Here is a 26523-nt window from a genome sequence, read left to right on the forward strand (position 1 = left end):
GTCAGACTTGTGTACCCCGAGCAGGTGGAAATCAAATTGAGAGGCAGGATTTACCCATCAACTTTGTTACTCTTTAATTAAATCTCTCAGTTATCATCAAAGTTCGGGAGGAATAACTGATCGCTAGAACCTTGTGCTGAAAACGTCATAACTGCAACTGATAGCAAAACATAATCTGGATTACCATCAGGTGTGTTTGTTTAAGTCATTAACTTTCTCCACCAACACCGGCTCTGGGGTAGTGTTCAAATACTTATTTTATTGGAATGGTATGTCCTGAGCTCCCTTCCTCCCCGATAAAGATCAAAAGTCGGGGATTATATTATCTGGACATGGATAAGGTCGGCCACATTCCAGTCTGTCTGAATGGAATCAGAATGACATAAATTACTTAAAAATAGAGCCTGCCTGTTCTACATCCTTAACCTCGAGCTCCATCCTCACTTTTCTGTCCTCAACGCCATAAGCGTACCGGAAATGTCCAAGAGAGGCTTTGGTCAACGTCAGGCCACGTTAACCCTATATCCTATCCCCTCCCTCTGATGAAGGTGACAAAATACCTGGGACTCTAATGAAACTGGGGACAGATATTTATATATAGTACATAACGCAGCATTTCTAAACAGTTTTGATAAGTTTGGAGTAGTATCAGGGGCCTTACTTTGGCGGGGACTTCACAGATCAGACACACTAACCCCAATTTCTGGTGCAGGGGTTGGGGGTGGGGGGTCATATCACAGAAAACCCTCATTGACAATTTACATAAAAAAAGTGTTGATTCAAGTCATGTTCTCTGTCATCTAAGTAGGAACATTGGACGTCAGCTGCCAAGTAGCCAGGTTAAGGCGCATCTCCTGTCTATAGGCGACACTTCATATACTCTGTCAACGTACGCTCAGAGTACGCACGCTGTGGCCCAGCCACTGGTGCAGATTACCTGCTGTCAGTCACAGGTAAAGAAAAAAGACATCATATGTCATACAATTCAAATTACAGCCTCAAAAAGATGCAATCTTTATTCAATAAAAGTAAATGGGGCCCTGTAGGAGGCTAGATCCGACTTCCTGTGACGACTTTGAACTTGTCACTTTCAGGATGTGATCATTATGAGTGTAATCCATTGATGGAGTTTCGCTGTAACACCTGAGACCTGGCTTAGCAGACCTTCGCTGTCCCTCATCAGCTTAGATCCCAACACATACCTTTCTGTTTTGTATGAACTGATAGGAGAAGAAAGCTGTAGACCTATGTTATCTCTCAGACTGTTTTATACCCTTATCATTATACAACAAGACACCTACAAACTATCAAATCACTAACATCAATAAAACCTATCTTCTACATACCATATAATGGCTGGGCGTCACCCAAATAAAACCAGCAACTTTCAAATTAATTTTCAAATTAACCTCAGTACTAATTAACAAAGGGAGAAGTGCATGGCCCTATTATGTTGACTGTGTATCTCTACAGGCAAGAGATACTGCCTGACAGCTGGTATGTAGTGAGGGGGGAAGAGGAGGGCAAAATGTGTCCTCCAACGGACCAAATCCGTCAAGTGTGACTGTGGATACAGATGAGGGAGCAGACAGAAGTATAGATTTACGTCCAGTAAGAGGACATATCTTACAGTTTGGAATCCAAGAATACAGATTTATGTTGGGGACAAAGTGACCACATCCATCAGCTGGCCACAGCCTTTGGTGCAAAGTACATCCTGGTTCTACACACCTAGGCTGCTGGGTGGGTCACTTCTGTCGGCCAGGAGGGTCAACACAGCTCACAGCTGAGTAAGAATATAAATGTTTTACAATGGCAGACGGCTGTTACTCCCTCTAGAATGCCTTAACACTTGCTCACCTGCACACATTTTAATTATTTAACTTTTAATTGAATAAATGTTAAACACTTAAAAGATTGCCAATTAATTTATTGAACTGTTTTGAATATCCCACACATGACGTCTGATCATCAATGCTTTGATGTCCTTATCCAATCTGACAAATATGACATTATTATAATACTTCACATTACACCGTGTTTTTATTTCCATTATACACTAAACAGTAGATAATCTTTTCATTATTCATGATATTGAATTATATATTAGAAAGGCCTGGGAATACTACTACATTGTTTATACAATACTGATCGCTGCAGTCACAGAAGTTCACTCAGTGTATGTTGTAAGACTTGCAGCCTTCATTCCTCGGGATTTATGGTATTTTGTGGTAAGTGTTAAGTTCTAATTACCACTAATCCCTTAAGTCTTGTGGTCAGGTCCAGAATTAAGGTATTTAGTGTCACAAAGATCATCAACAGTCCAACGTATATTGAACTTGACCGAGATTTAACCAAAAAAACTTGTGTATGAGAAAAGGCTGTATGTTAAATCTCAACAAGGTAACACTATTATTTTTTGTTTTAAAGACATAACCTGTCATTCAGATAAAAATGACAGTATTTTATGTAAAATTATTGAAATCAAACCATCCAGCATAGATATTGATGTGATGGTCCTGCAACGGGACGATTATTGAAAGTACTCAAAGTTGTTTGTAATATAGGGGAGAGGCATGACTATTAAAAGGGGTGTGACACAAGGGTTAAGGGGAGTGGCATGATAATAAAAGGGGTGTGGCACAAGGGCTTAGGGGAGGGCAAGATGATTAAAGGGGTGTGGCACAAGGGCTTAGGGGAGGGCAAGATGATGAAAGGGGTGTGGCATAAGGGCTTAGGGGAGAGGCATGATGATGAAAGGGGGTGGCACAAGGGTTAAGGGCAGTGGCATGATGATAAAAGGGGTGTGGCACAAGGGCTTAGGGGAGAGGCATGATGATGAAAGGGGGTGGCACAAGGGTTAAGGGGAGTGGCATGATGATGAAAGGGGTGTGGCACTAGGGCTTAGGGGAGAGGCATGATGATGAAAGGGGTGTGGCACAAGAGTTAAGGGGAGTGGCATGATTATGTGATTTGAATGTAACAAGTGTTGAACTTACCTGGTCATCAATACTGCAGTATCGTAATGCTGCGGGTGGTTGTCATCATGAATATTATGAGAATATTGCCACTTACAAAACTCTTGTAATGATAGAGCTGCATTTTGATTTATTCTTGGTCCATCCTGAAAATATACAAAAAAGTGACCTTTAGAAATATAACAGTGACCTTTAGAAATATAGCAGTGACCTTAGCTTACTGATATAACAGTGACCATTACAAATATAACAGTGACCTTCACAGATATGACACTGACCTTCACAGATATCAGTGACCTTTAAAAATATAACACTGACCTTTACAGTTATATCAGTGACCTTCACAGATATAACACTGACCTTCACAGATATCAGTGACCTTCACAGATATAACACTGACCTTCACAGATATCAGTGACCTTTACAGTTATATCAGCGACCCTTACAGATATAACACTGACCTTTACAGATATTACACTGACCTTTACAGATATCAGTGACATTTATAGTTATAACACTGACCTTCACAGATATAACACTGACCTTCACAGATATCAGTGACCTTCACAGATATAACACTGACCTTCACAGATATCAGTGACCTTTACAGATATAACACTGACCTTTACAGTTATCAGTGACTTTTACAGATATAACACTGACCTTCACAGATATCAGTGACCTTCACAGATATAACACTGACCTTCACAGATATAACAATGACCTTCACAGATATAACACTGACCTTTACAGTTATATCAGTGACTTTTACAGATATAAGTGACTCAACAGATATAACAGTGGCCTTTACAGATAACACTGACCTTTACAGACAACACTGACCTTTACAGATAACACTGACCTTTACAGATAGTAATGACCTTCACAGATATAACACTGATCTTCACAGATATCAGTGACCTTTACAGTTATATCAGTGACCCTTACAGATATAACACTGACCTTTAAAGATATAACACTGACCTTTACAGATATCAGTGACATTTATAGTTATACAACTGACCTTCACAGATATAACACTGACCTTCACAGATATCCGTGACCTTTACAGATATAACACTGACCTTCACAGATATCAGTGACCTTTAAAGTTATAACACTGACCTTCACAGATATAACACTGACCTTAACAGATAACACTGACCTTTACAGATATTAATGACCTTTACAGATATAACACTGACCTTTACAGTTATATCAGTGACCTATACAGATATCAGTGACCTTTACAGATATATCAGTGACCTATACAGATAACACTGACCTTTACAGTTATCAGTGACTTTTACAGATATATTAGTGACCTTTACAGAAATTACTGACCTTTACAACTAAAAGTTACTTTATAGATATAACAATAATAATGTTACAGTAACTTGAAAACAAAATGCTGAGTTCAGTGTTTCCATTTTTTCACTTAATCTGTGTTTGTAGGCCATGTTTAGATAGAAGAACAGCTGTAATATAAACCCCTGTATCTGCTAGCTGTGGTCCCCACAGCCTCACCACCTAGTCAGATAATGGTCGTCTTCTCGCTGTGTTTTACACAACCCTATTGAAGCTAATTGTATGTACATATGTATATTGGATCTCTGTACCATGTTAATTTGACATCAGCGGACAAGTTGAGAGATATTCCCTCTAGGATCCTTGCCACCTCTGAGCTGAGATATTGTCTATGTTTGCTCTTGTGTTACTTTGTAAATAATAGCCAATAAAAATGAAAATACACCAATCACTTCTCTGGATTATTGTTAAGTGTTGATCGAAATCTGAGAAATTCGGGTGTTGGTATGCCAAATCTCGACTCTCTATCAACCACTGTGAGGAAGCAGATCAGAGCAGCTGTTCGACACAGACCAAAGCAATGCACGATAGCAACATTAATATTGAATCATACTGTATAGACACATAAACTAGATGTCAAACTCAAATCTAGATGTCAAACTCGAAACTAACAAAATTATGAATGTAATACAACATATGATTGCTGGTTTGGTGTTGGCGCTTTGTAAATGCTTACCGGCAGTTTGTATCTCTCATCCCACTATTTATAAATGTTTTTTAGTGAAATAACTTGCTGGTATGTCTACGCCAGCTTATCCACCTGTTCTCGATCTCCCATATAAACACAGGCAAACAACCATACCTGACTCTAATTTTTTCCGATCATTAAACGACTCTTTACCATGTTTTATAGTTATTTCGACATTAACTTTTGTTTTACGTTTTGGTGGTTGACATTATAAAAAACATGCCTACCCCGTTACATACACACTGTGTACTGCATGGCTCAGCAAATGCAGCATGTTACACTGATCAGCATGTTTAGAATGAAAACTGTGTATTCATGACCTAATTTCAACATGTACGATTTTGTCACACTACACACGAAAATTCCCTCTCTCTAATGCCAGGGAAGTCAGTCAATCGGTCGTATATTTTATCACAACATAAAAAGCATTTTGTTGAAGTTATTTCCTGTTGATGTATCGTAGCTACAACAAACTACTGTTTTTGAACACCTACCTTTTGCCAAAAAATTGCTGTTGTTTAAAAATGATATCACAGATCTACTCTGTGAATGAAAAGTGGGGGCAGATGAATGAATGAAAGGAGCTTTCATGTTATTTTTTAAGATAAAAAACACAGAAAAGAAACGTGATGTACTGTCTCAATTTCATTGAAATAAGACAAAAAAAGTTCACGGAGCACAAGTACAAGTTTCTGACTGATTTTTTTTTAGATTAAAAATGTTGTCTATTTGTTTACATACCAGGCAGCCTCCTTGGTGCCACTACCCAGGGACCCCATCTCACCTATCTCAGCCTCCTTGGTGCCAATACCTGGGGGGCCTGTTCTAACCTCTCCCAGCCTCCTTGGTACCACTACCCAGGGACCCCATCTCACCTATCTCAGCCTCCTTGGTGCCAATACCTGGGGGACCTGTTCTAACCTCTCCCAGCCTCCTTGGGACCACTACCCAGGGACCCCATCTCACCTATCTCAGCCTCCTTGGTGCCACTACCCAGGGAACCCATCTCACCTATCTCAGCCTCCTTGGTGCCAATACCTGGGGGGCCTGTTCTAACCTCTCCCAGCCTCCTTGGTACCACGACCCAGGGACCCCATCCCACCTATCTCAGCCTCCTTGGTGCCAATACCTGGGGGACCTGTGCTAACCTCTCCCAGCCACCTTGGTACCACTACCCAGGGACCCCATCTCACCTATCTGAGCCTCCTTGGTGCCAATACCTAGGGGACCTGTTCTAACCTCTCCCAGCCTCCTTGGGACCACTACCCAGGGACCCCATCTCACCTATCTCAGCCTCCTTGGTACCACTACCCAGGGACCCCATCCCACCTATCTCAGCCTCCTTGGTGCCAATCCCTGGGGGACCTGTTCTAACCTCTCCCAGCCTCCTTGGTCCCACTACCCAGGGACCCCATCTCACCTATCTGAGCCTCCTTGGTGCCAATACCTAGGGGACCTGTTCTAACCTCTCCCAGCCTCCTTGGTACCACTACCCAGGGACCCCATCTCACCTATCTGAGCCTCCTTGGTGCCAATACCTAGGGGACCTGTTCTAACCTCTCCCAGCCTCCTTGGTACCACTACCCAGGGGCCCCATCCCACCTATCTCAGCCTCCTTGGTGCCAATACCTGGGGGACCTGTTCTAACCTCTCCCAGCCGTACTCGGCTATTGTAGTTTTATGTGCAACAACTGCTCGAGATAATTTTCCACAGATAGGTAATGCCTTGTAGTACATCGTTTGTGGGGAGGAAGGCTGAAAGCCTGAACAAAACAATGTACATATCTGCGGGATTGATCAATCTACCTTGTAGTAGCTTACCCAGATTAACATGAAAGTTTTGAAACTATTCAACCTATGTGTTGTGAAAAGAATCAAGACAAAGACATGATACAGCTCGCTCTGTGTATAAGGTTATTGATATTTTATTTGAACTCCACTTTGTGTTTTCAACTTCTTTCATACAAACAGAAAAATGGAGTACCTGATGCTGCTGATGGATGGGTATGCCCTCGAGGACCCCTGTCAACAGTTTCTCAATGAACACACTGAACCCTGCCTCCGTTTCTGTCAAACTGTCTCCCAATCTGGAGCTATCTGAAGCCTGTTTTTTATCAAAGTGGTCTTATATGGAACTGATGGCTTGAATGGTATTGATTGGTCGATGTGTCCATTTTTTGTCCAATCACCAATCTGCCCATGATTGATCAGTGTGGAGAGGAAGCTTGGTACACTGGTAAGGGAATGTCCTGTACTTTTCCTGGGGTATTTGGGTGCTGTTTCTCTACATAACAATAACCCTAACCAAGAAATCTGCTGTATCCCCACAAAGCAATCCCCACCAAGAACCTAACCCACGTAGATTATACTTCAGGGATCTAGTATAAGGAAATTACCAATTTAGTAAGAATTATTACTGAACATTCTCAATTCTTACCCATGTAGTTACAGTAACTACAATAAACTCCAGCCTTAAGATCTGAATAAATGTAAAGTACAAAAGGAGATGGGTCATTACTCAAAAATCCATTCAACTTTTTATGAGAATTATTGCTAATGACAAACAAAGTGCATCTGTTTCCTGAGCTTCATCCCTCCCACATCGTTAAGAATTAAGTACTTACAACAAGTAGAGGTGTGAAATCCTCTCAGAACTAGAGTCTGATACTTATACAAAGGATCTGTATTAAAATCTATATTTGGTTCTCCACAACTTCCAAACACTTGTTACCTAAATACCATCACACAACTGACCTGTTGACCACCTGCCTAATACCCTGATCACCCTACCTGTCTGTGTACCCTACTGATATATACTCTATGTGTACCCTACTGATAGATACTCTATGTGTACCCTACTGATATATACTCTATGTGTACCCTACTGATAGATACTCTATGTGTACCCTACTGATAGATACTCTATGTGTACCCTACTGATAGATACTCTATGTGTACCCTACTGATATATACTCTATGTGTACCCTACTGATATATACTCTATGTGTACCCTACTGATATATACTCTATGTGTACCCTACTGATAGATACTCTATGTGTACCCTACTGATAGATACTCTATGTGTACCCTACTGATAGATACTCTATGTGTACCCTACTGATATATACTCTATGTGTACCCTACTGATATATACTCTATGTGTACCCTACTGATATATACTCTATGTGTACCCTACTGATAGATACTCTATGTGTACCCTACTGATAGATACTCTATGTGTACCCTACTGATAGATACTCTATGTGTACCCTACTGATATATACTCTATGTGTACCCTACTGATATATACTCTATGTGTACCCTACTGATATATACTCTATGTGTACCCTACTGATAGATACTCTATGTGTACCCTACTGATAGATACTCTATGTGTACCCTACTGATAGATACTCTATGTGTACCCTACTGATATATACTCTATGTGTACCCTACTGATAGATACTCTATGTGTACCCTACTGATATATACTCTATGCATACCCTACTGATATATACTCCATGTGTACCCTACTGATATATACTCTATGTGTTCCCTTCTGATAGATAATCTATGTGTACCCCACTGATAGATACTCTATCAGAAGGGTACACATAGAGTATATATCAGTAGGGTGCACATGGAGTATATATCAGTAGGGTATGCATAGAGTATATATCAGTAGGGTACACATAGAGTATATATCAGTAGGGGACACATAGAGTATATATCAGTAGGGTACACATAGAGGATCTATCAGTGGGGTACACATAGATTATCTATCAGTAGGGTACACATAGAGTATATATCAGTAGGGAACACATAGAGTATATATCAGTAGGGTACACATAGAGCATATATCAGTAGGGTACACATAGAGTATATATCAGTAGGGGACACATAGAGTATATATCAGTAGGGTACACAAAGAGTATATATCAGTAGGGTACACATAGAGTATCTCTCAGTAGGGTCCACATAGAGTATCTATCAGTAGGGTACACATAGAGGATCTATCAGTGGGGTACACATAGATTATCTATCAGAAGGGAACACATAGAGTATATATCAGTAGGGTACACATGGAGTATATATCAGTAGGGTACACATAGAGTATCTATCAGTAGGGTACCCTACTGATATATACTCTATGTGTACCCTACTGATATATACTCTATGTGTACCCTTCTGATAGATAATCTATGTGTACCCCACTGATAGATACTCTATGTGTACCCTACTGATAAATACTCTATGTGTATCCTACTGATAGAGTATTTATCAGTAGGGTACACATAGAGTATCTAACAGTAGGGTACACATAGAGTATCTCTCAGTAGGGTCCACATAGAGTATCTATCAGTAGGGTACCCTACTGATAGATACTCTATGTGTACCCTACTGATAAATACTCTATGTGTATCCTACTGATAGATACTCTATGTGTACCCTACTGATAGATACTCTATGTGTACCCTACTGATAGATACTCTATGTGTACCCTACTGATATATACTCTATGTGTACCCTACTGATAGATACTCTATGTGTACCCCACTGATATATACTCTATGTGTACCCCACTGATAGATACTCTATGTGTACCCTACTGATATATACTCTATGTGTACCCTACTGATAGATACTCTATGTGGACCCTAGGGTCTCCACCTTGTCCCCTACTAATCTCCCTTCACGACTCCTAACCTTCTGCCCTTGTGAAGCTATCAGCACACAGCTACAGGAACACAGTGCAATGTTAATGAAAGCAGACATTTTTTGTTGTCCTTTATTTGGGGTTTATAGTTTCTGTACGATTCTCACACACAAGTACAATTGTACCAGGACATATATCCTCACCTGACCTACAAACAGTTAAAACACTGTTTAAAAGACATTAAAAATATATAGCTGTGTCTTATGACACCCATGATTGTAGAAAATGGAATCTGAACGGCCTGTCTCTTTATGCACCATATGAACTACAAACATTCCAGTAATTACTATTTCAGCTAAACAAATCAATAAGATGTATTGATCAACAGTTTCAAAACAACAAGAACAAACTAGAGCTCTACACCATCATGAATATCCCTTTTATCCTATCATTAAATGAACAAACGAAACTAACCAATCAGAACCCTGTTAACAAAAGCCATCATTACCATGTTGGGTAATTGTTAACCCCATTGTCAGAGGTCACCTATCTTTCCTATCGACATTTCCTGGACCATTTCACAACAAAATGTCCAGTAAAGCAGGGAACAATTAAAAAAACCACTTGAAATGTGTTAAAGATGTTTGTTGAGATAGATGAAGGTAAAGATAGGGGCAGACTGTGGTGAGAGGCCGGGTAGTCAGGGTAAATCTCCTGGTACAGTACAGCACTACTTGTATCCATGACAATGTTTTACTGGTATCCACAGCGATGTACTACTGGGGACTGACCCCATTGTCTCCACATAATGGCGGAGGAGAGTGTAACAAAGCCTGAAATGGCAGGTCTATTATATATTACGCATTACCTTTATCATCATTCCCTGCATCTGAATTTGAAATCGAAATATTCTGGAAAAAGATATATATGTTATCAGCTACTTTCACTCCCAGGAGTTCAAAGAGCATAACAGCCTCCCTTTGGTCAGAAAATTATTTCTTCTAAAAAGTTTATGTCCTGAAGTTTTCATACTTTGATACCTACAAAAACAGGGGGGGGAAAAAGATGAGGAATAGCCAGAAAGGGAGGGAAGGGTTAGAATGGGACAGGAAGGGGAGAGGCGGGGAGGTGGGGAGATGAGGAGATAAGAGGACGGGGAGAGAAGGGGCCAGAGGAAGGGAAGAGGATGGGAGAGGAAATGAGAGGAGAGGAGGGAGAGAAGACGGGCAGAAGAGATGAGATGAGGGGAGAGGGAGAGGAGGGGGAAAGGAGTGGGAGAGAAGGGTAAGAAGGGGACAGGAAGGAAAGAGGAGGGGAGAGGAAGGGGAGAGGAGATGAGAGGAGGGAGAGAAGACAGGGAGAAGAGATGAGATGAGGGGAGAGGAAGGGGAGAGGAGTGGGAGAGGAGTGGGAGGGAAGGGTAAGAAGGGGACAGGAAGGGAGGAGGAGGGGAGAGGAAGTGGAGAGGAGATGAAAGGAGGGGAAGGGGAGAGGAGAGGCAAGAGGACAGGGAGAAGACCGGGAGATGAGAGGAGGGGAGGCGAGGGGGAGGAGACAAGAGGAGGGGGGAGGAGACAAGAGGAGCGGAGGAGACAAGGAGGGGAAGAGGAGGGGAGATTAGATGAGAAGAGGGGAGGGGATCGGGACCTTCAGGCATGTGGTCAGACTAATGGCAGCATGATGGATACCTCTAATTAATCACACAGGGATTTCTTAATCCATCTATCACTGCAACCGATTATCAGGGTCCTATTGAAATGATAGCTCTGGTTATCATCAACAAATCTCTGACCACAGAATACGACACAGAGGAATTAATCAACTGACCACCCCAGGAACCTTCTCTTTAGACACTACTCAAACTCTAGAGGGATTTTTTCCAATTAACTGGCAAAAAGCTGAAATTGAACAGATTCAAATGTCTAGTACAAGCTATAACCACTATGGATTAAAAGGTCCAGGAATACTGACCAACATGGCTAACGAAGCAAAGAAAACACAATAATTGAATTACAGTGTTTGTAGAATACCATAGCAGCTTTTTCCTCTAGGACTTTGCAATAGTTTAAAATCTGGATGATTCAAAAGACAGCTAAGATCAAGACCTATTTTTAATGTCGTACATCATATAATAAGATATTTAAACTTTAATCCATGCATTGTGTTCAAAAGTTGGAATATCATCCTATTCATAAGGAATAAAATTCTTTGAAAGTAGGACGACAATGAACATGAACTTAACAGGCCTTCATTTCCATCAGGACCGAACATTGTGTCTGGGTTTTCTGGTTCTCAGACAGTTCATCAAGAGAAGACAGTTAAAGTTCATTCAAGGATCTGGAAAATTCATTCACACTTTTAGGTGGTCTGATTCATTTGTAAATCATTCATGTTTTAAAACATGTTTTTATGAGTAGATTAAAGTGGCTAATGTTCAGCAAAGCTGAGGTTTTTCGCTTTCTTTGTGAGCATGCCCTGTGGCTGTGATTACCCTATCATCCACCACACCACTGACCACAAAATGACCAATGGTCAAGCTCCGTAACTGATACGACTTGGTATCCCGCCTGACACTTTTGTAGTCGGACAATACTTGTTCCTCCACTGTACAGTTGAGTCCTTTTGTATTTTGCCCAGAAGAAATAGAGAACTAATACAAATTAAAGGTGTCTGAAAATGTATGTAAATATACAGTCGTGAACGTGTGTTCCCCTGAAAACATCGGATCACAGGATCCGAAAATCTAACTCTGTACAAGGTTTAGCCGCCACAACAATCTGTCCTTAGTTTACCTGCTGTGGGATGTCGATAGCATCTGACCACCCTCGTTATATTGTAAAAATAGCCACACCAGGCCCCGTAGGTTAACTTATAGAAATCTTGTTATTGATAACAAAACTGAAAAATAATGCTTCATTTTATATAAAAATTGTTTTCAGAAATAGCTGGTGTTGTATATTTAAAAAAAAAAGATTTGAATAATATATATGTACAGGTGTTTAGGTAATACATCACCTGACTGTTGTCAAAAATATTTCATCGATGGCTCAAATATTTGATCAAAAAATGGGTAATAAATTAAAAGTCTGCTACATGTTTTAATGATGTCAGCGTCAGTTTGAACTGCACTGCTAATGTAAGCCAGACTTTTGTATAATAATGGCTGTGATTTGTCCTGATGTCAGTTGCTGGTGTGAGTGCATTATAACCAGGCTGTCTAGATTATCTGATGTTAAGTGATTGATCCACGTCCTCTGTCAACCTCTCACACAAACAATTCTTACAGACTTCACACCATATCACACATTATGTAGTCATGTAGATATTTTATTGCGATTGGTATTCATTAATACAGCTGATTTTTTTTATTAGATATCTATGCATCAATTATATCTAAATTTGAATTTAATGGTATTTTGTTTTCATTAATAAGATATTGACAAATGGACAGTCTGAACATCACCATTGTTTCACGGTGTATAACAGTGACAATAATAGATTAATGTTTACATCTGGGTGGAAATACCTCAGAATGGTCACTCTGACAGACATACCTGACATACTTGTCACAGGCCTACACGGTACATAAATATCACACTTGTCACTAGTCACTTATAATAGACATTGAATGAACCTGCCTACAGATGTCACACCTGTCTACAATCTACCTGTCTACAAAGGACATACCTGTCTGCAAACAACCTACCTGTCTACAAAGGACATACCTGTCTGCCAACAACCTACATGTCTACAAATAACATACCTGTCTACAAACAACATACCTGTCTACAAATGACATACCTGTCTACAAAGACATACCTGTCTACAAACCTACCTGTCTACAAACAACATACCTGTCTACAAATGACACACCTGTCTACAAATGACATACCTGTCTACAGGACATACCTGTCTACAAATGACATACCTGTCTACATATAGGTAACATGTCTACATTGGTCATACCTATCAATACAATACAGGTAGGATTGGTCCCTGTGATATTTGACAGGCATTTCTCTAACAGGTTTTATATTGGTATGATAAATTGATTTGTCAGCGTACATGGTTCTACCACAATGAGGAGGGGTTCATGAAACGCACCAAGTCCAGATGATGGCAAAATAAAACAGGGATGAAATTGTCTCGTGTATTAAAAGTGTATGATGTTCTTCCTGCTGCACAGCTGCACACAACAGAGCTACACGTTGCTATTCTCTGACAACTTCTGTGTTACTGTAAGCTCCATAAACACCCACTAGCATTGTTTTTTTAAACTATTTTGGTCAAACTCAACACACAAAGCCTGGTGGGTTTGTGTGTCAGTTCCTGTTACAAGGCTCCCATCTGGAGTAACAGCTATCTGCTGGCTGATCCCAGTCAATGAAAACTTGTCAAGTTTTCTCCTACGGTAAGACTGTATCAGTGGGTCTATCTCTAGGTCTTATGAGTACCAGTGGTAAGTGATTGTGTTGTTAGACAAGGCCTGATACACCAGTCTGACGACAGCTCCCCAATCCAAACCTGCCCACACCAGCCTCATACTTAATATAGGGAAACTACCAGGAATAGAACATTTATTTTCGAACAAGTTCATTTTCTGTTAGAAGCCTTACACAAAGACAAATCAAAAGGAAACGCCAGATTTTAAAAATACACCTACTATATACGTGTACTTGGCGCCCCCTCAGTCTATAACGGTCCCTTAAAGTGCCAAGATTGCACTCAAACCCCTACAAGAGAACTTTTTAAACATTAAACAGAATTCGACAATAAACCACCCAGGAGAGTCTGTCCGTCATTTTTTATCGTTTAATCCTGTATTTATTGTGGTGCTAGTTGACCAAAGCATGTTTCCATAGCAACACAAGTGTTATCATCAAATACACAGGTGAGAGTCGACATTAATATTGTCTTTAATGACAACTTCATTGTAAAGAGGGTTAACGGCTTCTCATTTGACAAAACAAGAATCTCATTTTCAGCAATACTGATTTGTTTTGCAGAAGTTAAGTGTTAAAATGTCAACACTTGGTGTGATTTATCCTAGATTAGTGTTGTGAGTGATAAATGTCAGAAGACACTACTTCCCAAAATGCATTCCTAATCACAATGATGTTACCCTACAAACAACTCACAGTTTATACTGGACTCTTGCTTGTTCATTCAACAGTCTCTAGAACTAAGGAGAGTGGGCTTGCTGACAGTATAGGGTATGGACTAGAACTGAGGATAGTGGGCTTGCTGACAGTATAGGGTATGGACTAGATCTGAGGAGAGTGGGCTTGCTGACAGTATAGGGTTTGGACTAGAACTGAGGAGAGTGGGCTTGCTGACAGTATAGGGGATGGACTAGAACTGAGGAGAGTGGGCTTGCTGAAAGTATAGGGTATGGACTAGAACTGAGGAGAGTGGGGTTGCTGACAGTATAGGGTATGGACTAGAACTGAGGAGAGTGGGGTTGCTGACAGTATAGGGTATGGACTAGAACTGAGGATAGTGGGCTTGCTGACAGTATAGGGTATGGACTAGAAATGAGGAGAGTGGGCTTGCTGACAGTATAGGGTATAGACTAGAACTGAGGAGAGTGGGCTTGCTGACAGTATAGGGGATGGACTAGAACTGAGGAGAGTAGGCTTACTGACAGTATAGGGTATGGACTAGAACTGAGGATAGTGGGCTTGCTGACAGTATAGGGTATGGACTGGAACTGAGGAGAGTGGGCTTGCTGACAGTATAGGGTATAGACTAGAACTGAGGAGAGTGGGCTTGCTGACAGTATAGGGGATGGACTAGAACTGAGGAGAGTAGGCTTACTGACAGTATATGGTATGGACTAGCACTGACGAGAGTGGGCCTGCTGACAGTATAGGGGATGGACTAGAACTGAGGAGAGTGGGCTTGCTGACAGTATAGGGGATGGACTAGAACTGAGGAGAGTGGGCTTGCTGACAGTATAGGGTCTGGACTAGAACTGAGGAGAGTGGGCCTGCTGACAGTATAGGGTATGGACTGGAACTGAGGAGAGAGGGCTTGCTGACAGTATAGGGTATGGACTAGAACTGAGGATAGTGGGCTTGCTGACAGTATAGGGTATGGACTACAGCTGAGGAGAGTAGGCTTACTGACAGTATCTGGTATGGACTAGAACTGACGAGAGTGGGCCTGCTGACAGCATAGGGTATGGACTAGAACTGAGGAGAGTGGGCCTGCTGACAGTATAGGGTATGGACTAGAACTGAGGATAGTGGGCTTGCTGACAGTATAGGGTATGGACTACAGCTGAGGAGAGTAGGCTTACTGACAGTATCTGGTATGGACTAGAACTGACGAGAGTGGGCCTGCTGACAGCATAGGGTATGGACTAGAACTGAGGAGAGTGGGCGGGCTGACAGTATAGGGTATGGACTAGAACTGAGGATAGTGGGCTTGCTGACAGTATAGGGTATGGACTAGATCTGAGGAGAGTGGGCTTGCTGACAGTATAGGGTATAGACTAGAACTGAGGAGAGTGGGCTTGCTGACAGTATAGGGTTTGGACTAGAACTGAGGAGAGTGGGCTTGCTGACAGTATAGGGTCTGGACTAGAACTGAGGAGAGTGGGCCTGCTGACAGTATAGGGTATGGACTGGAACTGAGGAGAGGGGGCTTGCTGACAGTATAGGGTATGGACTAGAACCGAGGAGAGTGGGCTTGCTGACAGTATAGGGTATGGACTAGAACTGAGGAGAGTAGGCTTACTGACAGTATATGGTATGGACTAGAACTGACGAGAGTGGGCCTGCTGACAGTATAGGGTATGGACTAGAACTGAGGAGAGTGGGCTTGCTGACAGTATAGGGTATGGACTGGAACTGAGGAGAGTAGGCTTACTGACAGTATATGGTATGGACTAAACTGACGAGAGTGGGCTTGCTGACAGTATAGGGTATGGACTAGAACTGAGGAGAGTGGGCTTGCTGACAGTATAGGGTATGGACTAGAACTGAAGAGAGTGGGCTTGCTGACAGTATGGACTTTGCAGCCAACAATGTTTAAATCAAATTTTCTATTTGAAGCTATGTATATTTAGTTTAGGTAATATCACCTTGTGGCTTCTCTACATGTACATGTCTATGTATGTATTTCACTCTGTTGCATTATTTTGCTTTCAAACTTCTTTGTAGTTACAAATGTGCAAATAAAATTTTGGAATTTAAATTTGGTGTGATTTATCCCAGATCAGTGAAGTGAACTGAATACTGCAGACAACCTACATCCCTCAGAAACACCCTACCACTGCACTATTGTGTAAAGCCAATTACATTGGAAATGTTTAAACAATGACCTTTCAATGTAGGTAAAGAGGGGGTGCATGAATAAACACAAACCTACAACTCTAAAAGGCCATGCATTTCTAACTGTCTCTGTTTGTGAATGAAATGGAATAAGTTGGTCGTCGTGATGCATGTTTAGAAGGGCAGCACACACATATCGGTTCAGTGACTAACACAGATGCACGAGTCGACTGATCTACCGTAGCTTATAAACGGCTGACAGTTCAGTAACTTCCCAGTCATCAGGAACACAAACCTGGTCAATCTTATTAAACGGCACGCAAAAACCTTTCTCAAATCTGGGATTGGGCACTTTTACGATAAATAATCAACAAGGACTTATAACACTGGAGATATTTTACTCAGACGACAACATAAATGACATTTGCATATCTCAAGAAAAGTTTCTGATTTTTATTTCAGTTGTTTTATCAATAGCAGGTTTTGTCTTTCCTATAAAACTTGATGGCTGCATAAACTAAAATGTAACACTACTGTAAAAAGTGATAAATCACACACGAAAAAACCAGTGTAACGGACAGCATACAAGTCAAAGAGTCGCAAAGAGACAGCCTCCGTTCTGGCGCGTGATACCGTAACACTGTGTTCAGCAGTGTCTGTTTGTACCCAGTGGTAAACATTTATTTGATACATCTCACACTGCACACAGTCGAGAGACGGAGTAGACTTCATATCAGTGAGTAACATGCAACATCAACAGGAATATCTGATATATATGTTCCGACCATCTGATAGTACAACACGGCCTAAAATATCATATAATTAGCACTGAATGAAAAACTATACCAGAAATAAAAACCACAAATCCAGTTTGGAACCGAACCATATGGTGATACGAATGAAGTGTGAAACAAAAACCTGAGATAATCATCGTCTGTTACAATGATCAGCACTACGGAACCGTCGTAATTAGCTCAAAATAAAAATTACTCTGAAACAAAACCTGATGATTTAGGAAGACTGGAAAAAAGCTGACGAACACCAGTGTACCAATAGTCCTGTGTGTAGGAAATGTTCATCCCATCGTACCAAAAGTCGGTAAAAAGCCTATACTAGAATACTGTCATAATTAGCTGCAAATCAAAAACTGTGGGTGATGTCGGAACAAAACGGTCTGCTCGGTCTGCCCGGCTGTTGGGTACAGGAAGTACCACCAAGTCGTGTTTTGGGGGATTATCTGCTCGTTAATCTGCGGCTAGAGTTTATTATGGACCTGTTTGAGGGGGCTACACCACATGTGTACACGAGTAGGAAACACACTACCTGTCAATAATAGCATTGTAAACAAAATACAAAAACATACACAATACCATCAATTCACCGACAAATTTCAGCCAACATAAACATTTAGCTTATATAAATTTTATGCTTGTGGGATAAAAAAGTAAAGCTGCATTTGAGCAGTATGTCCCTTGTCAAAACTCAACGTCTTACCAAACGAGGACAGATGTAACGTGTCACAACAAGGAACCAAGGCTGGACCCACTGACTTCTAGGAACCTGTCTTGTACACAAACTGTTTTTTATTTTCTAAATCAAACTGAATTATAATGCTTTCATTATGAAGTCAATGAGAGACTGATGAAGTTTGTTGTAGATAATTTATAGAAAAAGATAAATTACAACTGATTGAATTTTTTTATTTGTTTTCCAATGATATATTGTGGTAACTTTATTTGTGCTTTTAACATTAAACTAAATTCAAATTCAAATTCAAAACTTTATTTACACGTTTGTAACTACAGAGTAGTTTGAAGGCAAAGAAACATTCTGAAGTATATAACAATAGTACAGGGCCATGTACATCATGTTCAGTTCCAAACTAGTCATGTATGTGGTGCAATTAGTTCCCATTATTAACTTATAATACAATGTACAGGTATAATACTACCAGTACGGAAAGCTGTATCATACCAGTACAGAAAGCTGTATCATACCAGTACGGAAAGCTGTATCATACCAGTACGGAAAACTGTATCATACCAGTACGGAAAACTGTATAATACCAGTACGGAAAGCTACATCATACCAGTACGGAAAGCTGTATCATACCAGTACAGAAAGCTGTATCATACCAGTACGGAAAGCTGTATCATACCAGTACGGAAAACTGTATCATTCCAGTACGGAAAGCTGTATCATACCGGTACGGAAAGCTGTATCATACCAGTACGGAAAGCTGTATCATACCAGAACATATGCAGCAAAGTTAAACAAACCTCCAATGATGAATCTGATAAAGACTCTCAGACCTGCAAGTTAGCAGACCCAGGGCCACTTAATTAAGTCAGCGGAAACACGCTTCTCGTGTGATAGTATGTCAGATAATTAAAATGGGTTTTTTTGTAAAGAGGAACACTACCAGAAAAGTGTGATTACCAAACAGAGATGTCCCTTGGCTAGGGCTGTGTCTGCTCTGTACATGTGCACACTGGAGAGTGGAGATAGCCAGATAGAGAGGGAATCATCTGTGACTGAGCCAGATACCTTATCAGGTGTTGAAAGGAGGCTTCGGGTCCAGGTAGGGCAACTGGAGGTGTGCTAGGACAAACCCCATACCACCGAATGTGTGGGGCAATATCATTGCCTCAGCCTCAGTTTCATCTGACCGCCATTTTCTTTTCAGGTGGCAATAGTCTGTCTTCATGTGAACTTGTCCAGAGAATGTAGGACAGCAGTAGGGTAGGGTAGGGATGAGAATCCCAGTCAGCTATCTCCAGTGTATCATAGGGCCATAGAATTCGCCATAAATGCTGTTTTAGGAGCATACAGTGTTATAACATGGATAGAGTCAGTAGGTGGGGAAGTGGGAGCCAAGCTTGTTCCCCTGTATAATACTGCCTCCTTTACTCTCCCTCCTCTAAAGCCTAAAAGGGCCCACTCCTATTTCATGGGACTACTTTACATAAAGATTGTAATTCATGAGGTGTGATCCAAAAACATTTATCCAATAGACACCTGGTTAAAACAGCAATGCAAATTCCCCTCCTTCTCTTTAAGGGGTTGACCTTATAATTAACAGGTTTTCCAGTGACATTTGACAAGCACATCATAGTCACAGGCCTGACCTGTGCAATATAGTACAAAACGGATCATGGAAAAGGTGAGAAATGAAGTGTGTAGATGGAATTAATAAAAATCTAATCAAATGTGAGGATGAATGGAGTGTGTGAGGATAAAAAAGGTTGAGGTAAAATAGATTTCCTTGGGTCAAGTTATACATCAGGGAAGACTGACCAACAGTAGCCATTTCTGGAGTAACAATCCTAAAAGTGATGATTTCTATAAAAGTTGTCAGTCATGATGCCAGGAGTTGTCAGGACAATGTAACAACGGTTGGAGATCACAAATCTACAGAAATGAACGAGAACCATGACAACCAGTACCACAGTTATGCTGGTTTGATATTTTAGGATGGGGGGGGGGGCACTGTATTGGATCATTAGGAGAGGACACTGGACAATCTGTTCTGTAAGTTTATAGTGTAATAAAGGCAAGTAATCCTCTTCAACAGAGAACGGTAAGAGGGAAATCTTGTAGAATTATACAGGTATTCCGCAATATGTTATGTTGTTTTTATTCGTAAGCCATTATACACATGGTTACATGCACTTATGAGCAGAGGAGCCTATAGCAGCCCTAATATTACATATAAAATTCCCAGCAGGACTAAATTACTGGAGATTGAGACGTCCCATAAATCGTTTCTAGATAAAAATCCAGTTATATGCAGCACAAAGCGTTGAAAAGCCCTTTAGTAGAGCTGCCTTACAGCTATACTTGGTATTGTAGCTATCACCTCGGCTAATTCCCACTCCTGTTATCAACTCAATGCAGTCATACGCGAACCGATGAAAATATTTGAAAATAATCAGTTAAAATCAGAAAGTAGCGTAATTACCTGGTAAGTATATAAATCACGACCCACAGTGATCATACAGGTGGTTCAGGCCCCAGGTCTGCATCACATATGTTTATGTGTGTGCAATGAGGGAGGGTTTTGTCATTATCAACATAACATTACACAAATAGTTTTCTTTATAAAATCTTAGAAAGTTAAATTCCTGTAATTATGAGAAATGTAATCTATTGGAAACACCTGCTATAGGGAAACTTAAAGGTCAAACACAGCAATGTAGTGTAGTCCTGTGATAGAATCCAGATATATACGTTTATCAGTACGGTGTACCAGATAGCGTTAAAGGACAGGTCAGGTCGGGCTACCACGACCAGGTGAGCTGGTCACTAATCACAGACGGTCAAAGTGATCAAGTTCACGGCGACCCTTTCAAGTATCAATAAAAACACAAGTTTTTTAGTTAATGATAAACCAAGGGACTCAAAGCGAGGTGAGATGAGCGTTGTATTTCATACCAAGACCAAAGATAAGCGGGCTTATGTAAAAGAAAATTGATAAAATCTCTTGTCTGTCCCACGCCAAGTGTTTGATTGCGATCAGAAAACCTAATCCACTCCAGCACAATCATTAGTGATGGTACTGTCCTGATCACAGAGTATGTAGTCCTTCAAACTTTGTTACATTTCAATGTCTCTCGTCTGTTAGCTACCTGTAAAAGTGGCGGACCAGCAAATCTAACCTACCACATAGAAAATCTCCCACCATTAACAATACCTAGCATTAAACCACCACCAATGCTCACATCTGTAGTATTTCAAAGACTGCCTTAGACACAGGAAGCAAAGGCTCTATGTAATTTGCCAATGAAAGAAGTTTGTAGGAGTTATTACAATGGCAAATGGATACTATTACCTCTGTGTGGGGAATCCCAGGCCTGTCGGCCAGAGCCGGCTACTTCAAAAAAATAAACAAATTATCCACAATCGTAGCAAGTAGATGGTACGTACGTAAAGAGTTGAAGCATCAATTGGTATGATGTAGACGAGGTTTAAAATCATTACTTCAGCGCCATGATTAAGGCCATATCTAATGAAAGTGATTTGTATGAGATTCTGTAACTGTGGGCCTACGTAGGTACAAATTGCTGATACAGGGATATAGGCGGCGGATTAATTTGAAGGTTTTTTAACGTTTATTGATATTGCTTATCAGTGGGTGTTTCATCAGGTAATTAACAGGTTCAAGACACGGTGGCAATATGAAAGTTGATCTTGTGCCAAAAAACAAACAGAGAAAAGTGCATGATTATTGGTGAGTATGTTTAACACCAGCAGTGGGAGATGTGATGCTAAATAAATTAAACGGCTACATTTTTATCCGGACAAGTTCCATAGTAGGTACTGACACAATAGATGTGCGTAGACACGACCACATGGCTACATGGAGTACACGATACCCCTCATCAGGGTACAAGTTAGACCGCACACCACACCCTACTGGCCTTTACATTACACAGTGTATCGTACCAAACTTGGCCGTGTATCCGGTCTAAGGCTACGAGATCATGCTCACCAACCTGCTCCTCACATTCAGGTTTTTTTATACATTTCATACCTCATTATCACTATCTTACATGATTCTATGATTTCAGGGAAAGATTGAATCGTACAACTCAATCAACCAGTTGACCTTATTTCATGTGTACAGAATCCAACATCCTACATAAAGTGCCCAGTATTTAAAGTCAGTAACTTCTTTGTACAATTGTAAGTCAGATCTAAATTACTGCAAGTGAGGATTTAATTTATACTAAATGACCAATGTCCAAACTTACTGGACAACATATAGCCTGGTGACAAAAACAGAGGTCACTGACTAAGATGTAACACTGACTACGATCTAAAACACCGACGACATAGCCTGGGGACAAAAACAGAGGTCACTGACTAGGATGTAACACTGACTACGATCTAACACCAACTACGATCTAACACCGACGACATAGCCTGGTGACAAAAACAGAGGTCACTGACTACGTAACACTGACTACTACGATCTAAATTACTGACGACATAGCCTGGTGACAAAAACAGAGGTCACCGACTACGATCTAACACTGACTACGATCTAACACCGACGACATAGCCTGGTGACAAAAACAGAGGTCACTGGCTAGGATGTAACACTAACTACGATCTAACACCAACTACGATCTAAAACACAGACGACATAGCCTGGTGACAAAAACAGAGGTCACTGACTAGGATGTAACACTGACTACGATCTAACACCAACTACGATCTAACACCGACGACATAGGGCACTGACTAGGACAGAGGTCACCGACTAGGATGTAACACTGACTACGATCTAACACCAACTACGATCTAACACCGACGACATAGCCTGGTGACAAAAACAGAGGGCACTGACTAGGATGTAACACCGACTATGATCTAAAACACTGACGACGTAGCCTGGTGACAAAAACAGAGGTCACTGACTAGGATGTAACTCCGACTACGATCTAAAATACTGACGACATAGCCTGGTGACAAAAACAGAGGTCACTGACTAGGATGTAACACCGACTACGATCTAAAACACTGACGACATAGCCTGGTGACAAAAACAGAGGTCACTGACTAGGATGTAACACCGACTACGATCTAAAATACTGACGACATAGCCTGGTGACAAAAACAGAGGTCTCTGACTAGGATGTAACACCGACTACGATCTAACACCGACTACGATCTAAAACACCGACGACATAGCCTGGTGACAAAAACAGAGGTCACTGAATAGGATGTAACACCGACTACGATCTAAAATACTGACGACATAGCCTGGTGACAAAAACAGAGGACACTGACTACGATGTAACACTGACTACGATCTAAAACACCGACGACATATAGCCTGGTGACAAAAACAGAGGTCACTGACTACGATGTAACACTGACTACGATCTCAAACACCGACGACATAGCCTGGTGACAAAAACAGAGGTCACTGACTACGATGTAACACTGACTACGATCTAAAACACTGACGACATAGCCTGGTGACAAATACAAAGGTCTCTGACTACGATCTAACACGGTAGATAAAGGAACTTTCCTGGTTTACATTAAATTTTCCAATTTCTGGTAAATATTTCTGAGAGATGTGTTGAATTAGGACGAAGGGGATCTGAGGATGTTTTGTGTATGTATGTGTACATCTAAGTCTGTAATTGAGTGTGACCTGGTTTACATAACAGTCCCCCAGGAAATATACATACCATTCTATAGACCTTCAGACATATGTAAACACTGTTAGCTACCCCTGACATTCAAGTCCACACCTACACTTTCAATGAAGCACCTGTTCCCTTATATAACCCCACTAATCAGAACAAGCACACCCTGGACCTCCCCATATGACCAACAGAACACATGGAGTCTGGACCTCCCCATATGACCAACAGAACAAATGGAGTCTGGACCTCCCCATATGACCAACAGAACACGTGGAGTCTGGACCTCCCCATATGACCAAAAGAACACACGGAGTCTGGACCTCCCCATATGACCAAAAGAACACACGGAGTCTGGACCTCCCCATATGACCAAAAGAACACATGGAGTCTGGACCTCCCCATGTGACCAACAGAACACATGGAGTCTGGACCTCCCGGTATGACCAACGGAACACATGGAGTCTGGACCTCCTCATATGACCAACAGAACACATGGAGTCTGGACCTCCCCATATGACCAAAAGAACACATGGAGTCTGGACCTGCCCATGTGACCAACAGAACACATGGAGTCTGGACCTCCCCGTATGACCAACGGAACACATGGAGTCTGGGCCCCCCTATATGACCAAGGGAACACATAGAGCCTGGACCTCCCCACACAACAAGGGTAGCCTGGACCTCCCCATATGACCAACGGGATACAAAGAGCATGTACCTCCCCACACAACAAGGGTAGCCTTGACCTCCCTACACAACAAGGGTAGCCTAGACCTCCCCACACAACAAGGGTAGCCTGTACCTCCTTACTTGACCACCATTGATCAAATCAAAGTCAGAAACAATCAGCAATCATTCAACTCAGGTATCAATCATTCCAAAGTCCAGTGGAACAATCACCAAACGGAACAATCACCAAACGAAACAATCACCAAACGTAAAAGACCAATCCGTCTCTGTCAACACCACCAGGTGGTGTTACATGACAAAAATTCGGTTATCAGTCAGATCAGTGTGAAATGGTTCATTTACTCCAAGTTAGTCTCAATCTAATGTAGTTCCAACATCTGTTGATAAATGGCACCGTTTGTCAAATTTTTGAGTTAAGTGTTTAGGGACGATTAAGCAGTATTTGGTTCACATAATCAGTTCCACATCAGGTGATCGACATTGTCATCTACAACAGGTCCTCAGATTGTCCTCCTGCCACACTATTACTGGTGGTAAACTGTTCAGACTGATACTGTTTGTATTCTAGTTATAAATATCACATCATACAATCTATTCCAATAATATCATGTAAGTTCAAACATTCCAAAATTCAAATATGTTTGTTCAATTTCAAAATACAATTACTTCATAATTCTTTGGTCGTTTCAGGGAATGTTAACATAGATTTCAAATTGAATTTGACGTCATGTAAGAAAATGAATTACGGGGTAATTTGTGTGTGAAAATGACCCCAACGGAGACATTATAAAAACTAAATGGGGAGTAATATGTGCACAAATACAAAGTGTGTCAAAGTGAGGGAAAGTACAGACGTATTGATGAGGTGTGTCCTATAAACACCTGTAGTGGAGCGCACGTAATCCGTCCTGTTAGCGTTGTTGTTTACGAGCGAGGCGTAATAACCTGGCTAATGTACCCCGACACCTCCCGGACACCTCCGGGTAGGGCGCTCAGCAACACACAAGCCTTCCTTACTAACACTCTCTAATCAACTCTACATACAATCACAGGGATCTGATTGGTCAGTTGAGTTATCATTTAGGTCAACATTCTCAATAAGTAGTTTATAGCTTTAGGTATTAGTTGAAAATAATATAGAATTAATCTTTACTATTTCCAAAAACATAATAAGAAATTTGAAATGTGATATAAGATAAAAATAAAAGTAACTGTTCAATGTTATCAAGTATTACAGTCAAACAGCACAAAATACTAACTACACCCAGGTATACCAATCATTCACCAAATAAAACAATCTTAAAATTATTTAAACTTTCAAATCAAATCATGAAATATGAGAAATTTCTTATCAAAATTGAACCAAATTTGTGAATATCAAATTTCCCAAAGAACAGACACAATAGTGTGTGCAGGCTTCAAAGTCGACAATGTCAATAACCAGAAATATATTTAGAAAAGGTCATTGATCTCTCGTGCAAATGAAATAAAATTGGTCTACTCAATGCACCTTCATCTCATGTATGCCAAATACAGCAAGTCAAGCACCTACATCTCATGTACGCCCAATACAGCAAGTCAAGCCCCTACATCTCATGTACGACAAATACAGCAAGTCAAGTTCCTTCATCTCATGTACGCCAAGTACAGCAAGTCAAGCACGTACATCTCATGTACGCTACATACAGCAAGTCAAGCATC

The 26523-nt window shown here is 40.9% G+C and overlaps 1 protein-coding gene across 1 annotated transcript in view; it reads right to left on the minus strand.

Annotated features, from left to right (window-relative positions):
- Positions 1-26523, minus strand: part of LOC110452647 (A disintegrin and metalloproteinase with thrombospondin motifs 9-like) — a 177184-nt gene that overhangs the window by 84493 nt on the left and 66168 nt on the right. Inside the window, exon 6 of the mRNA XM_021501288.1 lies at positions 3000-3124. Coding sequence (XP_021356963.1) covers positions 3000-3124 — 125 coding nt within the window. The remainder of the gene's footprint in view (positions 1-2999; positions 3125-26523) is intronic.

This window comes from Mizuhopecten yessoensis, unplaced genomic scaffold, assembly GCF_002113885.1.
Source record: "Mizuhopecten yessoensis strain PY_sf001 unplaced genomic scaffold, ASM211388v2 scaffold6779, whole genome shotgun sequence".
Lineage (NCBI taxonomy): Eukaryota > Metazoa > Mollusca > Bivalvia > Pectinida > Pectinidae > Mizuhopecten > Mizuhopecten yessoensis.